This window comes from Xenia sp. Carnegie-2017, unplaced genomic scaffold (genome assembly GCF_021976095.1).
Source record: "Xenia sp. Carnegie-2017 unplaced genomic scaffold, XeniaSp_v1 HiC_scaffold_23, whole genome shotgun sequence".
Taxonomy (NCBI): Eukaryota; Metazoa; Cnidaria; class Anthozoa; order Malacalcyonacea; family Xeniidae; genus Xenia; species Xenia sp. Carnegie-2017.
This window is the reverse complement of record NW_025813486.1, coordinates 18,276,011-18,292,260: the sequence shown is the minus strand read 5'-3', so window position 1 is coordinate 18,292,260 and position 16,250 is coordinate 18,276,011. Positions and strand designations below refer to the sequence as shown.

The 16,250-nt window shown below is 32.4% G+C and overlaps 1 protein-coding gene and 1 long non-coding RNA gene across 2 annotated transcripts; both read right to left on the bottom strand.

Moving 5' to 3' along the window:
• Nucleotides 1-3,753: 3,753 nt before the first annotated feature.
• On the bottom strand, nucleotides 3,754-5,349 carry LOC124448699. Its single transcript, XR_006949216.1, has 3 exons — nucleotides 5,262-5,349; nucleotides 4,403-4,722; nucleotides 3,754-3,822 (listed from the first exon to the last, which is right to left on the bottom strand). It is a non-coding gene; the product is annotated as an uncharacterized LOC124448699 (long non-coding RNA).
• Nucleotides 5,350-11,944: 6,595 nt separating this feature from the next.
• On the bottom strand, nucleotides 11,945-14,288 carry LOC124449287. The gene is made up of 2 exons (XM_047000222.1): nucleotides 14,052-14,288; nucleotides 11,945-13,022 (listed from the first exon to the last, which is right to left on the bottom strand). Exons 1-2 carry the CDS (start codon nucleotides 14,286-14,288, stop codon nucleotides 12,216-12,218), a joined length of 1,044 nt encoding a protein of 347 aa, XP_046856178.1. The 3' UTR covers nucleotides 11,945-12,215.
• Nucleotides 14,289-16,250: the final 1,962 nt, after the last annotated feature.

The following is a 16,250-nucleotide window of genomic DNA, read 5'->3' as shown; positions in this document are numbered from 1 at the left end:
AAAAAAGCGTAGCCTTAAAAACAATAGCAGTGACAATAGTCCCAGCAAGTATTTCATATAAAATTTCCTGGCAGCACTGTATAATGGTGGGATTGTTTGAGATTTACAATCGATCATTGAAATCGCCTCAACTGATCAATCGTCGATTATAATCGGACAGATCACAGGTTTGGCCATTTTAGCCAACATGTTGGATTCGTCAACAGCATGGAAGTCAGGATGATCTGAGAAAGGCCCCAGCAATAAAGGAAGCGGCAATTCTCGGCATTTCACATCTTAGTAGCTTTGTACGAATGCAATTCCTAAATAGTGCGCTTGAAATTTGTGTTTGGATTTTGAATGCATATTTTTATTAATTTTGATACTTTTTATTGTATCATTAATTTCAACTTTTCATTTTTATGGCAATAATCTATTATGAAAAAACATAATCGATTTTCGCGACGCCTGAAATTTTCTATCAATCATACGCTGTATTCAGCCTGCATAAGTATTGCAATAGCACCACTTTTCCATCACTGCTAAAGAGTATGATTGATAAAAAATCGTTTTCCTCCAATACATAGCACCTCATTTGCTGGATAGATTGCCTGATTCATGGTAGCTCATCAAAGGCACCCGACTATTATTACTAAGTAACATTTTGCATGTGATAAGCATTTTTTCATGAGTCAGTCAAAAGTCAAAAGATACGTTGCATTAAATCGTTGCAGTAAAACATGAAAATACAAACGAGTATACATACAGTTGGTCTAAGTACCAAATATCGCTGTTAAAAACTCCAGGCTTAATCAAAACTTTAACAGAGTGGAAGTGCTGTCGTAGAAATTTTCAATTTCAAGCAGAAAATTTGAATGTATACACTTTCTCAAGCTATGAAACGTTTTTTCTAAAGCAGCATTACTATTTACTTGTAATATTCAAAGAAAGTTTTATGCTTCTCTATCTTGTAGAATTCAAAAAATAACTATCTTTAACAAGATATGTATATCGCAATAAGAGATGAGAAATTATACTTATACGTATATTTAAAGTTTGAAAGAGCAGCATTTAACTTGTTGCCTCGAAGCTATATACAAAAGCAAGTGAACAATTAACATATTGTTTGCGACACAAAGTCAGCCAGAGGGACATTTTGTTTTATTATTTAATCAACAAATAGTTAAGCTTATAAATATGTATTTCTATTTGTATCTAGCAAGAGCCGAAATTGATAAAAACATAAACGTATCGCTGTTGCTTGTTCATTATCAGAAACAAAAGTTTTCTTGCCGTAGTTCTTGACATTGAGCATGCGGTGAAGGTATGCAGTCCTTAGTGACGCTAGTTATAAGTATAGTATTGGCCGTTTTTATGTCTCTTAGATCGTCGGAAGGACAAAGACAGACACGAGGCGAATTAACCGTCCAGACTACTATGGTGTCTAATTCGTCTTGACAGACGAATTAAAGTTGTTAACACGTCTCGATCAATTGATTTTGACGTATAGTTTTGCGTTAATTCCGCCCGTCAGTAGTATAGAGAAGGGAGGTCTGGAGCCGGTGGAGCCGTTTGAACCTTTACGCTCCACCGAAAACGTTGCATTTCATTTCACCCAGGTTAATATAACTAGGTCCCTAAGGATTTTCAGTAATGTTATTCATGTCTCTACATCATTCGGTGCATACAGGACAAAGTTTTTCTGTCGTTTTATTGAGCATTATACATAATATAAATCCTAACACGGTTTTTATATGCACATGAAGAGCATGTGACTTGGACGAGATTTGAACATGCACAATCGGGTACTAGTCCGCCGTTCTACCTGATCTACCAAGCCCACAGGGATGGGGAGACGAGTCAATTCTCTTTAAGACTACGTATGGACGAGAGTTTCTCGCCACTATAGCAGTTACTGGATAGCACCTTGTTCGACTATTTACTGGTTATTTATCGACTAGTTACAGGACTGCACCGTGTTTTAAGCATTATAAATGGTATTTATTAATACATCATTACTACTCAACTGGATCAAATTATATCGTTTACGTTCATGTTAAACAAGGGCATTCAAAATAACGTATCCAATATTATATTAATTTAAAACACGGCCTCAAGGCTCAAGCTCCAGTTACTTCTAAACCGAGTTAATAATGGTCCTTTTTTATTTTGGAGATTATAATTAATCTGTTAACTCTGTCCTTCGCACAGAAGACAAAGCGACGTACGCACAACATATTGCATAATGCAATATATATTTTTAAATTCCTATGCGAAAGCAAGAAATATCATCGATATTTTGATTTTAGTTATCACAAAGGCACAAAGATCAACTTTCGCAATACTCAATGAACTGCAATTTTTTAGGGAAACAATTAAATAAGATTATTTTATTCTTGATTGCCTAATCACGCCATCTGCATCGTTATCAGTAACAAAAACAAGACTGTCTTTCACTCGTATATTGCAAAACCTTTAGTGTTCAATCAATGTAAGAACAAAAAATGGAATTAATTTGCTGAAAGTTTGTTTTGGGGTGGTATAAAAGTCGATTGGCTTCGCTACTGATTTTATAACTTCATTGTATTAAATAAACTACATTATTTAATTAAACAATGTACTTTGGATATAAAATTTTTTAAATATCTCCATTTTTATGTCCTAAACTTTGGGTTGTAACAGCTTATATGCACGTGTATACGAAAAAACTTTCAAATTAAAGAGAATTTGCTTCAAAATGCTCTGATAAAATTATAGTATTTGTTCAGAGGCGAAATATTCAACTTTATATTTTAATTAGCTTGGTTCAGCAATTTTTCCATCCCTACCATTTACGAATAAATATATGTCTAAATTAAACTTACACAAGCAATAATTAAACGTCTTTCTTCCTATAAAATATGATTAAGTAATTATTTATAATGAAGACTTCCTACTAAGTAGCGGCAATTGCTTAAAGTTTATACGTCAACAACGCTCGGTTTCTTTTTTTTGTAATTTCTTGAACTAAAAAGTCATCATTTGTACTTATCAATTGAATTTCATTCGTTGACCAAACCATAATTGTGTTGTGGCATTATCTGATGATGAACAACGATGTTTTTTGTCATAACAATTATAATATCCAAAATTATCTTCTCCTTTAGCAGCTTGACAGATAGATGATTTAAACCCTTCAGATTGCATTGAGATAAACTATGGGTATTATCTGTGTGAAATTTGATTGTCATCTTGCCAAAAAGGAATTTGGCAATCATTACACTTATACCTTCTGATATGAATAGAAATGACATTTAAACACTCAGGAGGTTCAACGATTTTTTTAAAAACTGATGCATTTTCATGGGTTGCAATAACTATATCTGTTTTATTCCAGCCTTCGTCACCATATGAACACGTGATGCGCCATAGCGTGTTTCCATCTTCTTTTATACTTTTCATTGCATTAAAAGAAAGTCTGTGATCTTCCCATGTTTCATTCATTTCATTTCGAGGAGAGTTTTTATAATATGCATTATTTTTGTAGTGTTCGTTGAATTTTAAACTATAAGACATAACCAATGTCCAAATGTTGACTGGTCCAAACTGACAGTAAACATTCACTTGGTTGCTATCATTTGTAAATACTTTGTACCAGCCATCAGGAACATCACGATAACTTTGACAAGACTTTGCTTTCTTTTCACAACGTTTACCAATAAATCCCTCTTTACACTCGCATGAAGCACGTGTCTTACTTAGGGTGACTTTGATTTGACATTTTCCATCGTTATAGCAGTAAGTTGAAGTAAGACAGCAATTTATTACAACAAAGCATCTTTGTTGATAATAGTTTGATCGACACTTTAAAAATAAAAAATCAATTTTAGTAACACAAAAACTTAAAGTTGTTTTTATTAAACAGGATAGAACAATAATAATTGTTTTCTTTTATTTTATAGTTATTTGTATTAGAAAGTAAAAAAGTATGGAACTTTTTATTTGAACTATGGATTAGCTTTCCAGTACGATCTTATAGCTCAATTAGCAGTCGGCTCTGATTATTAAGCCCTTATTATTCGAGCAGAAAGTCTTTACGAACAAATATCATCACACAGAACTTTTCATCAGAGACAGACGAAAGTAATAGACGAAGGCGAAAATGTTTCTGAGCCAATTAAAGCGCCAATTTCACGGGAAGTGACGTTTGCAAAAATAGGAATAACCAATATTATACATATAGTCCACCCCACCAGTCTTCACCTTTTACTAGTATTTCTCAGAAATATGAGACAAATTTTCTCTTATCATTCTTAGAGTGACGTGCTTTGAAATCAAAAGATTATCAGACACATAAAGTTAAGTATAATCTGGCTTGTAAGCTTTAAAGTTTTGGACAATTCATACAATAAGAATTTGCACGACATTAGTGTTTCTGATATACCTCATGTTGGTTTGTTATGTTCATTGTGAAATGTTGACATTGTCGTTTCTCATCTTTGTTACTTAGTTCGTTTGTTATCGTAGTGGAAAGAAGTTGGCAGGTAGAGTTACAAATTTGAAATGATAAACATGAGCAGTCTTGGAGACACTTCTCCAGACATTTGCTAATCTCTGAGGTGCTGATGTTTCTCAAAATATAGTTTGAGGGCAGTGACGCAATACGAGCTTGAAGTTGTACATTGCCTTTAATAAAGATGACTGAAGATAAACACCATATATTGAAAAATCTAATCCAAAACAACATTTTCAAACGAACTTTTCCTAAAAAAATCAAAAATATTGAACTGTTATGTCAGTAGCCATTTTTTCTTGTCTATAAAGGGCACATGGCTGTAAATGTTGGGAAAATACAAATTAGCAACAAAACTAGTAACAAAATGGTGTTCAAAGCTACTTCAACGAGAGAAACAAAAAGATATTTAACAGAAGTAAATTTTAAAGTTTAATGATGGAAGATGTGTTAGGGCTAAGTGTACCGTTAGGGTATGAGTTTGAATAGGGGTCAGGCTATATAAATATGAAATTAAATTTAAGCTATATGTTTGGATTTAAAAAAACTTGCTTCATTTTTCCAAGATGCTTGGTAAACTGCATTTGAGCGTTTATTTTTTGATTGGTATCTCTTGCATGCTATGATGAAGTAACGAAACCTTTTCTCCAAACACAAAAGGAATTTTTTATTTCTAATATGAATCAACACGCGCATAAAAATAAACACGGATAAAAAGCAATTAAAAAACATGGCGTTAAATCACAGTTACAGTTCAAAAAATATGCAAAGAAAAATTATATGATCCTACCACTTTCACTTTAAGGCGTTTTGAAACTATGTGCTCTCTTTCTCTTGCGAATTATATGAGAAAAAGTGTCGACAGACCATTATATTAAGCGTTTCGGCAATTAACATATTTGTTTATCGTCATTAATTTAACATTCTGTTTTTTTTTACTATTTACACAGATGTTCTATTTCTTGCATGAAACAGTATTGCGGCCATCTTTTTAATGGTTTTCATGTCAGGGTTAGATTGAATATGACGTTTGATATATAGCTTTAGCAAAAGTTAACCTGGAAAATTTAATGCTGCTATGCAACTTTGTCAGTGAAACTGTACATCTAGCAGGTGTAAAACTTGCATTCTGGTTACGCCATTGGCTCCCTTTAACATAATTTAACTTATCTAATGTGTTTATGTCCATTTTGTCCACTAAAACTTTGTTTGACTTTTTTGTACATTAAAAACTTTTTGTTTGACTTTTTTGTACATAACAGTTTTTGTACCGAAAAAAGCACACTTAGCTAGAAAATCAATTAAAATGCACCTGCTATGACCGAAACCATATGAAAATATTAAATTCACCGAACTCAATGTACGTAATGATTTGCGTAACACCGTAATTGATCTTTTTAGTCCAAAGCAATCAAATTTAGCAAAAGAATAGTATAGCATGGAAAAACTTTTACTCCTTCTCAATATGAACGAGATAAAACTTCTCAAAGCAGATAGCCGTACGCTACAAGTCTAGTGCTTGTGACCGGTATCACAGAAGTTAAAGGCTTGAACGACACTTATTTCAAGTTTTCAGTCAAAAACTTGGAAATTAAGCTTTCTTGACACTAATTTTATTTGACATGATTAGGAACATTTTTTTAAGAAGCTTTGCACTATCCTTGGATCTCTAGTCTTTTTTTTGGCTTCATTCAAACAACATAAAACCATACACACAAAGTCGAAACTACGTGATCTTATATGAAGCAATTAAGACAACTAATATATGATAATATCCTCCCACCATACTAAAAAACCAAAAGTATAATCTTACTACATATTCAAATATTCAAAAGTGTAAAAGCGTTTACAAATGAATTGGAGGAGTGGAGAAATTCAATTATTATATTATGGTTACTTAAGTGAAGAAAAACAAGATTAATGTGTTTTGAAAATTACTATACTCGCATAAAATTTGGCCAACTTAATATTTTCATGTACTTTCATATACTTGGCTTGGACTCAATATCGCCTTCCATGTCACCGTCAATTTTATAATTACTCCTTTATATATATGCATGTAATTTTTTCATTAAGTAGTTAGGTTTATTTTTGAAGCCATAAAATTAGATAACAACTGTGTTTAAAGAAACAGAATAGTTTTAAAAACGTCTAAGTTTTAGCTTTATATGTTTATCAAAAACAAAGAGGAAGAACAATGAATAAGAAGACGATTATATATAAAAACGCTTGGCCTATATTTTATGTCTATTTAAGTTCCATTATTTGACATCATGAAATAGCGTAAATATTGAAAAACAATCATTATTAGAGTTAACAAAAGTGTTTTACACATTTAGAGACAACAGTCTAACGTGCTGGTATAGCTATGACTTCGCCTTCATATAACTCCCTAAAGCATAACACGTAGATATGCAAAGCATCAATCAGTTTCCATTTTTAGAAAAATTCAAAGAAAGTAATAAAACAATTCATGCAGGTGTTACTTAAAGACTCACACACTCGTTGTCGTCATCACACATACTTAATAAAAATTAGTGCTGTCATTTTCACCAAAGGCGAATAAGAAACAAGTTATTTGTCCTCTGAAACGTAAAAAGTTCGACTGTTGGTGTATATTTTGTGAAAAGTACCGTAGATATATCGTAAAAACATGTTGTCACTGCATTGCATTAATTGAAAACAGAAAACTTAACATTATAAAGAGAACTATAAATGAACTGCAAGCGAAAACCCCATGACTGTAAAAAATACGCTAAAACATAAACGTCTTTCTTCACGAATATATTTGTATATACACGTGCATGTTGTAATAAGTCGGGAATTAAAGCGTGTTGCTTCTAAGTATATATTTTCATATTTATTTATGATATTTTTAGATATCACTGTAACAGGCACAAGCTATTCTTGACTTGCAATTCAGCCATGTTGGAGGTATGATACAAAAGAATATTTTATCAGTGTTATTATTGGCACCAGCCGACGTAGACGAGCAACATTGTATGATAAATTTCAAGAGAATGGTTTCAAGTCAAGAATTGTGACGGACAGAAGCTCTTACAATTTTACGAATACAATTACCCGTCTTAGGTAGAAAATAATGGTTAGTTAAAAATGCTACTCCTTTATACTCTTTTTTGTCGGAGGGCACATTGTTATACACTTTGTATATATATATATATAATGCTGATCACTTATGCAATGTTCAGCGTTTAAAGGCTTGTCTCTTTTTACATAATATTAATCCTTGTTAGTAATCTTGAAAACAATATAAATGCATTAACACCTGCGCTCAATCAATCAGCAATTTATGTGTATTGCTTAAGTTTACAGGTGCAGTATAAAGTACTTAAAAGCCACGTGACCTTTACAGAGTCTTGTAATACACTAAGCAACGCACCTTTATAAGTCTAAAATGTAAAGTTAAATGCATGGGTACAACAAACAAAATAAACTATATTTGCACATTGATTGCACGTAGTTTACACGTGATAAATTAATCCTCGCCATTTTCTTTGTTTTGTAGCAACATGTTTATTTCTTTGAACTCATCATGTTTTCAACTATATGCTTATATTTTAAAACTTGCAGTTCGTTTAGCAATAAAAGTTAATTGGAAACTTTAGTTTGCTGCCATTTATGGGAAAATACAAAAATATCAAGTCGCTGCATTTCAGACGTAATTTATTAGCCACTGAAAGATAGTATACACATCTTAATGAAAAACATATTGTTAAACTTAACCATATTTCAATCAACTGTATAAAATATTTTGTGCATTTATAAAATTTGATTCAAGCATAATGAGGCAAACATTTATTAATGATAGTCATGGTCATGATAGTCATGGTCATGGTGGTCATGGTCATGATGGTAATGGTCATAATAGTCATGGTAGTGATAGTCATGGTCTTGATGGTCATGGTCATGAATGTCACGGTCATGATGGTCATGGTCATGATTGTCATGGTCATGATAGTCATGGTTTTGATAGTCATGGTCATGATAGTCATGGTCATGATAGTCATTGTCATGATGGTCAAGGTCATGGTGGTCATGGTCATGATAGTCATGGTCATGATAGTCAGGGTCATGATATTCATGGTCATGATGGTCATGGTCATGATTGTCACGGTCATATTGTCATGGTCATGATTGTCATGGTCATGATAGTCATGGTCATGATAGTCAGGGTCATGATAGTCATGGTCATGATAGTCATGGTCATGATTGTCACGGTCATATTGTCATGGTCATGATTGTCATGGTCATGATAGTCATGGTCTTGATAGTTATGGTCTTGATAGTCATGGTCATGATAGTCACGGTCATGATAGTCATGGTCATGGTAGTCATGGTCATGATGGTCGTGGTCATGATAGTTCTGATCATGATTGTCATGGTCATGATTGTCATGGTCATGATGGTCATGGTCATGATTGTCATGGTCATGATGGTCATGGTCATAATGGTAATGGTCATGATATTCATGGTCTTTATAGTCATGGTCATGATGGTCATAATCTTAATGGTCATGGTCAAGATGGCCTCAAACAAAATACTAGAAACGCATAACAACGATTAAATATGGGCTTGAGACTTTAAACAACATGCTCAATAGAAAAGGAAATTTTTCATACGAAATTTCACTAAAGCCCATATTTACTTATACAGCAAAATTTTCTTCAAAAGAACTTATAGAAAACAAACATTAACCAAGCTGCACAAAATATTATCTGATCGAGCAAGCCTTGAATCTTTTTCTCCTCTTTTAAAGTCACAAAGACCACCAACTACTATATCATTCGACGTTAACTTTTAAATGAGGTAAACATCCGTACAATACAACATCAAAAAAATTTGAATCATCAATGCAACAATTGTAAGATCTTTTACATTGTCATACAATAACGTATAACATAACAATATCGACAATACTTATGCAATACAATGAAAACATAAATAAATAAAAGAATAACATTGATTAATTACATCAGGGCCATTTTAATAGTAGTTTGAGCAAAGTTTATGTAACTTACCTAATTCACTTTAATATTTCGTTTATAATTGTTTCTTGCTTCACAATGGAACATCAGAGCAGTTTGAAAATTTTCTGAAGACAGGTTTCCTTTATGATGAGGAAAAACTGTGCGTGCAGTCGGTTACCTATTAACGCTCATCATCTAACCCATTATGGAAATTAGGGAAATATATTTGAAAGAATTAAATCAAACATGCAGCATGTTAGCTAGAGGACTTTTATGTTTAATAAAGAAACAGGTCAAGATATTTTTCTCGATCAATTGAATGGAACGTGTTATTACCAAAATTCAGTTTGTGTCATTTTTACGAACTTTGAATACAGTCAAAAGTCAAAAGAAATGCTTACGTTTCATTAAATCGTTACAATAAAACATGAAGCGACAAATGAGTATACATACAGTTGGTCTAAGTACCAAATATCGCTGTTAAAACTCCAGGCTTAATCAAAACTTTAACAGAGTGGAGATTAACTGTGTCTTAGAAAGGAAATTTTCAATTTCAAGCAGAAAAATTTGAATGTATACATTTTCACAAGCTATGAAACGTTTTTTTCTAAAGCAGCATTACTATTTACTTGTAATATTCAAAGAAAGTTTTATGCTTCTCTATCTTGTAGAATTCAAAAAAAAACAAACTATCTTTAACAAGATATATATATCGCAATAAGAGATGAGAAATTATACTTGTACGTATATTTAAAGTTTGAAAGAGCAGCATTTAACTTGTGCCTCGAAGCTATATACAAAAGCAAGTGAACAATTAACATATTGTTCGACACAAAGTCAGCCAGAGGGACATTTTCTGTTTTTATTATTTAATCAACAAATAGTTAAGCTATAAATATGTATTTCTATTTGTATCTAAGCAAGAGCCGAAAGTGATAAAAACATAAACGTACCGCTGTTGCTTTTTTATATCAGAGACAAAAGTTTTCTTGCCGTAGTTCTTGACAGTTAGCGTGTAATGAAGGTATTCAGTCCTTAGTGACGCTAGTTATAAGTATATTATTGGCCGTTTTTAGGTCTCTTAGATCGTCGGAAGGACAAAGACAGACACGAGGTGAATTAACCGTCCAGACTACTATGGTGTCTAATTCGTCTTGACAGACGAATTAAAGTTGTTAACACGTCTCGATCAATTGATTTTGACGTATAGTTTTGCGTTAAGTCCGCCCGTCAGCAGTATAGAGAAGGGGAGTCCTGGAGCCGGTGGAGCCGGTGGAACCTTTACGCTCCACCGAAAACGTTGCATTTCAATTCACCCAGGTTAATATAACTAGGTCCCTAAGGATTTTCGATTATGTCATTCATGTCTCTACATCATTCGGTGCATACAGGACAAAGTTTTTCTGTCGTTTTATTGAGCATTATACATAATGTAAATCCTAACACGGTTTTTATATGCACATGAAAAGCATGTGACTTGGACGAGATTTGAACATGCACAATCGGGTATTAGTCCGCCTCTCTACCTGATCTACCAAGCCCACAGGGATTGGAGACGAGTCAATTCTCTTTAAGACTACGTATGGACGAGAGTTTCTCGCCACTATAGCAGTTACTGGATAGCACCTTGTTTCGACTATTTACTGGTTATTTATCGACTAGTTACAGGACTGCACCGTGTTTTAAGCATCATAAATGGTATTTATTAATACATCATTACTACTCAACTGGATCAAATTATATCGTTTACGTTCATGTTAAACAAGGGCATTCAAAATCACGTATCCAATATTATATTAATTTAAAACACGGCCTCAAGGCTCAAGCTCCAGTTACTTCTAAACCGAGTTAATAATGGTCCTTTTTTATTTTGGAGATTATAATTAATCTGTTAACTCTGTCCTTCGCACAGAAAACAAAGAGACGAACGCTACAAAATATTGCATGATGCAATATATATTTTTAAATTCCTATACGAAAGCAAGAAATATCATCGATATTTTGATTTTAGTTGTATCACAAAGGCACAAAGATCAACTTTCGCAATACTCAATGAGCGGCAATTTTTTAGGAAACAATTAAATAAGATTATTTTATTCTTGATTGCCTAATCACGCCACCTGCATCGTTATCAGTAGCAAAAACAAGACTGTCTTTTACTCGTATATTGCAAAACCTTTACTGTTCAATCAATGTAAGAACAAAAAATGGAATTAATTTGCTGAAAGTTTGTTTTGGGGTGGTATAAAAGGTCGGATTGGCTTCGCTACTGATTTTTATAACTTCATTGTATTAAATAAACTACATTATTTAATTAAACAATGTACTTTGGATGTAAAATTTTTCTAAATATCTCCATTTTTATGTCCTAAACTTTGGGTTGTAACAGCTTATATGCACGTGTATACGAAAAAACTTGCAAATTAAAGAGAATTTGCTTCAAAATGCTCTGATAAAATTATAGTATTTGTTCAGAGGCGAAATATTCAACTTTATATTTTTATTAGCAGGTTCAGCAATTTTTCCATCCCTACCATTTACGAATAAATATATATGTCTAAATTAAACTTACACAAGCAATAATTAAACGTCTTTCTTCCTATAAAATATGAATAAGTAATTATTTATAATGAAGACTTCCTACTAAGTAGCGGCAATTGCTTAAAGTTTATACGTTAACAACGGTCGGTTTCTTTTTTTTGTAATTTCTTGAACTAAAAAGTCATCATTTGTACTTATCAATTGAATTTCATTCGTTAACCAAACCATAATTGTGTTGTGGCATTATCTGATGATGCACAACGATGTTTTTTGTCATAACAATTATAATATCCAAAATTATCTTCTCCTCCTTTAGCTTGACCATTACATACAGATGATTCAAAATCCTTCAGATTGCATTGAGATGAACTATGGGTATTATCTGTGTGAAAAATATGTTCGTCATTTTGCCAAAAAGGAATTACGCAATCTTTACACTTATGCCCTCTGATATTAATAAAACTGACATTTAAACAAACTGGAGGTGTATCGAATTTTTTAAAAACTGGTGCATTTTCATGGGTTGCAATAACAATATCTGTTTCATTCCAGCCTTTTTCACCATATGAACACGTGATGCGCCATAGTGTGTTTCCATCTTCTTCTATACTTTTCATTGCATTAAAAGAAAGTCTGTGATCTTCCCATGTTTCATTCATTTCATTTCGAGGAGAGTTGTTATAATATGCCTTATTTTTGTAGTGTTCGTTGAATTTTAAACTATAAGACATAACCAATGTCCAAATGTTGACTGGTCCAAACTGACAGTAAACTTTTACTTGGTTGTCATCATTTGTAAATATTTTGTACCAGCCATCAGAAAGATCACGATAACTTTGACAAGACTTTGCTTTCTTTTCACAACGTTCACCAACAAATCCCTCTTTACACTCACATGAAGCACGTGTCTTACTTAGGGGTGACTTTGATTTACGACATTTTCCATCGTTATAGCAGTAAGTTGAAGTAAGATTGCAATCTATTACAACAAAGCAGCTTTGTTGATAGTAGTTTGATCGACACTTTTAAAATAAAAAAAATCAATTTTAGTAACACAAAAAACTTAAAGTTGTTTTTTATTAAACAGGATAGAACAATAATAATTGTTTTCTTTTTATTTTAGAATTATTTGTATTAGAAAAAAAACTACTATCGAACTTTTTACTTGAACTATGGTTTAGCTATGCAGCACGATCTTATGGGTGTTGGGATGGGATGTTTGTGCTCATGCATTTAAGTACTTGTCCCATAATAAAACAATTGATTTAAAAGGATCATTGTATGGCATAATATGAATTCAAGGTTGAGAGTATTCACCCTCTAATTATTCATATAGCTACGTAATAGAGATAGCTGCATAACTGATGTTATATGTTTGTGGGGTGATTTAATTATTACCAAATGACACATCAAACTTGGCTTCCAGCTATTTTTTTAATTCTCTTTTTGATCTGTCAACGTTATTTGGTATTTTATCTATGATTTTTATATTCTTATACGCGTTAAGTTGGAAATGATCTTTAAATGCCTTAAAAATGAGATTATCTCATTGAAGAACGGCAACAGCATTGAAAATATTATAAATCTATGTGAGTGTTACATTTAATCATAATTGATTTAAGCAGAATGAAACTTAAACACAACAGCTCAATTAGCAGTCGGCTCTGATTATTAAGCCCTTATTATTCGAACAGAAAGTCTTTACGAAAAAATATCACACTGAACTTTTCTATCAGAGGCAGACGAAAAGTAATAGACAAAGGCAAAAATGTTTCTGACCCAATTAAAGCGCGCCAATTTCACGGGAAGTGACGTTTGCAAAATGGGGATCACCAATATTATACATATAGTCCACCCCACCAGTCGTCACCTTTTACTAGTATTTCTCAGAAATATGAGTCTAACTTTCTCTTATCATTCTTAGAGTTACGTGCTTTGAAATCAAAAGATTAAAAGACACATAAAATTAAGCATAATCTGGCTTGTAAGCTTTAAAGTTTCGGACAATTCATACAATAAAAATTTGCACGACATTAGTGTTTCTGAAATACCTCATGTTGGTTTGCTATGTTCATTGTGAAATGCTGACATTGTCGTTTCTCATCTTTGTTACTTAGTTCGTCTGTTATCGTAGTGGAAAGAAGTTGGCAGGTAGAATCACAAATTTGAAATGATAAACATGAGCAGTCTTGTAGACACTTCTCCAGACATTTGTTAATCTCTGAGGCGCTGATGTTTCTCAAAATATAGTTTGAGGCAGTGACGCAATACGAGCTTGAGTTGTACATTGCCTTTAATAAAGATGACTGAAGATAAACACCATATATTGAAAATCTAATCCAAAAGAGCATTTTCAAACAAACTTTTCCTAAAAAATCAAAATATTGAACTTTATTACGGTTATGTCAGTAGCCATTTTTCTTGTCTATAAAGGGCACATGGCTGTAAATGTTGGGAAAATGCAAATTAGCAACAAAACTAGTAACAAAATGGTGTTCAAAGCTACTTCAACGAGAGGTAAAACAAAAGATGCTTAACAAAGTAAATTTTAAAGTTTAATGATGAAAGATGTGTTAGGGCTAAGTGCACCGTTAGGGTATGGGTTTGAATAGGGGTCAGGCTTTATAAATATGAAATTAAATTTAAGCTATATGTTCGGATTTAAAAAAACTTGCTTTATTTTTCCAAGATGCTTGGTAAACTGCATTTGAGCGTTTATTTTTGATTGGTATTTTTGCATGCTATGATGAAGTAACGAAACCTTTTCTCCAAACACAAAAAATTTTTATTTCTTATGAATCAACACGCGCATAAAAGAAACATGGATAAAAGCAATTGAAAACATGGCGTTAAATCACAGTTACAGTTCAAAAAATATGCAAAGAAAAATTATATGATCCTACCACTTTCACTTTAAGGCGTTTTCAAACTATGTGCTCTCTTTCTCTTGCGAATTATATGAGAAAAAGTGTCGACAGACCATTATATTAAGCGTTTCGGCAATTAACATATTTGTTTATCGTCATAAATTTAACATTCTGGTTTTTTTTACTATTTACACAGATGTTCTATTTCTTGCATGAAACAGTATTGCGGCCATCTTTTTAATGGTTTTCATGTCAGTGTTAGATTGAAAATGACGTTTGATATATAGCTTTAGCAAATATTAACATGGAAAATTTAATACTGCTATGCCATTTCGTCAGTGAAACTGTACATCTAGCAGGTGTAAAAATTGCATTCTGGTTACGCCATTGGCTGCTTTTAGCATAATTTAACTTTCCTAATGTTTTTATTTCCATTTTTCCATTAAAACTCTGTTTGACTTTTTTGTACATTAGACACTCGGTCTGTTTAACTAGTTGTATTTCATGCTAAATTCATGCATTTTGAAAACTTAACAGTATTTTAAACACGCTTGTTATTTCATAAAAGATTTGTACCGAAAAAAGCACACTTAGCTAGAAAATCAATTAAAATGCACCTGCTATGATTGAAACCATAGAAACATATTAAGTTCACCAAACTTAATGCACGTAAAAATTTGCGTAACACCTTAATTGATCTTTCTTTTCTTTGTCCAAAGCAATCAAAATATAGCAAGGAATAATATAGCGTAGAAAAACTTTTTACTCCTTCTCAATATGAATGAGATAAAACTTCTCAAAAGCAGATAGCCGTACGCTACAAATCTAGTGCTTGTGACCGGTATCACGAAGTTAATAGGCCTGAACGACACTTATTTCAAGTTTTCAGTTAAAACTTGGATACTAAGCTTTCTTGAAACTAATTTTATTTGACATGATTAGGAACATTTTTTCTAAGAAGCTTTGCACTATCCTTGGATCCCTAGTGTTCTTTTGGATTCATTCAAACAACATAAAACCATACACACCAAGTCGAAAATACGTGATCTTATATGAAGCAATTAAGACAAGTAATATATGATAATATCCTCCCCATATACTAAAAACCAAGAGTATAATCTTACTACATATTCAAATATTCAGAAGTGTAAAGCGTTTACAAAGGAATTGGAGGAGGAGATTTCAATTATTATATTATGGTTACTTAAGTGAAGAAAAACAAGATTAATGTGTTTTGAAAATTACTATACTCGCAAAAAATTTCGCCACCTTAATATTTCTAGTACTTTCATATACTTGGCTTGGATTCAAAATCGCCTTCCATGTCACCGTCAATTTTATAATTACTCATTTATATATATGCATGTAATTTTTTCATTAAAT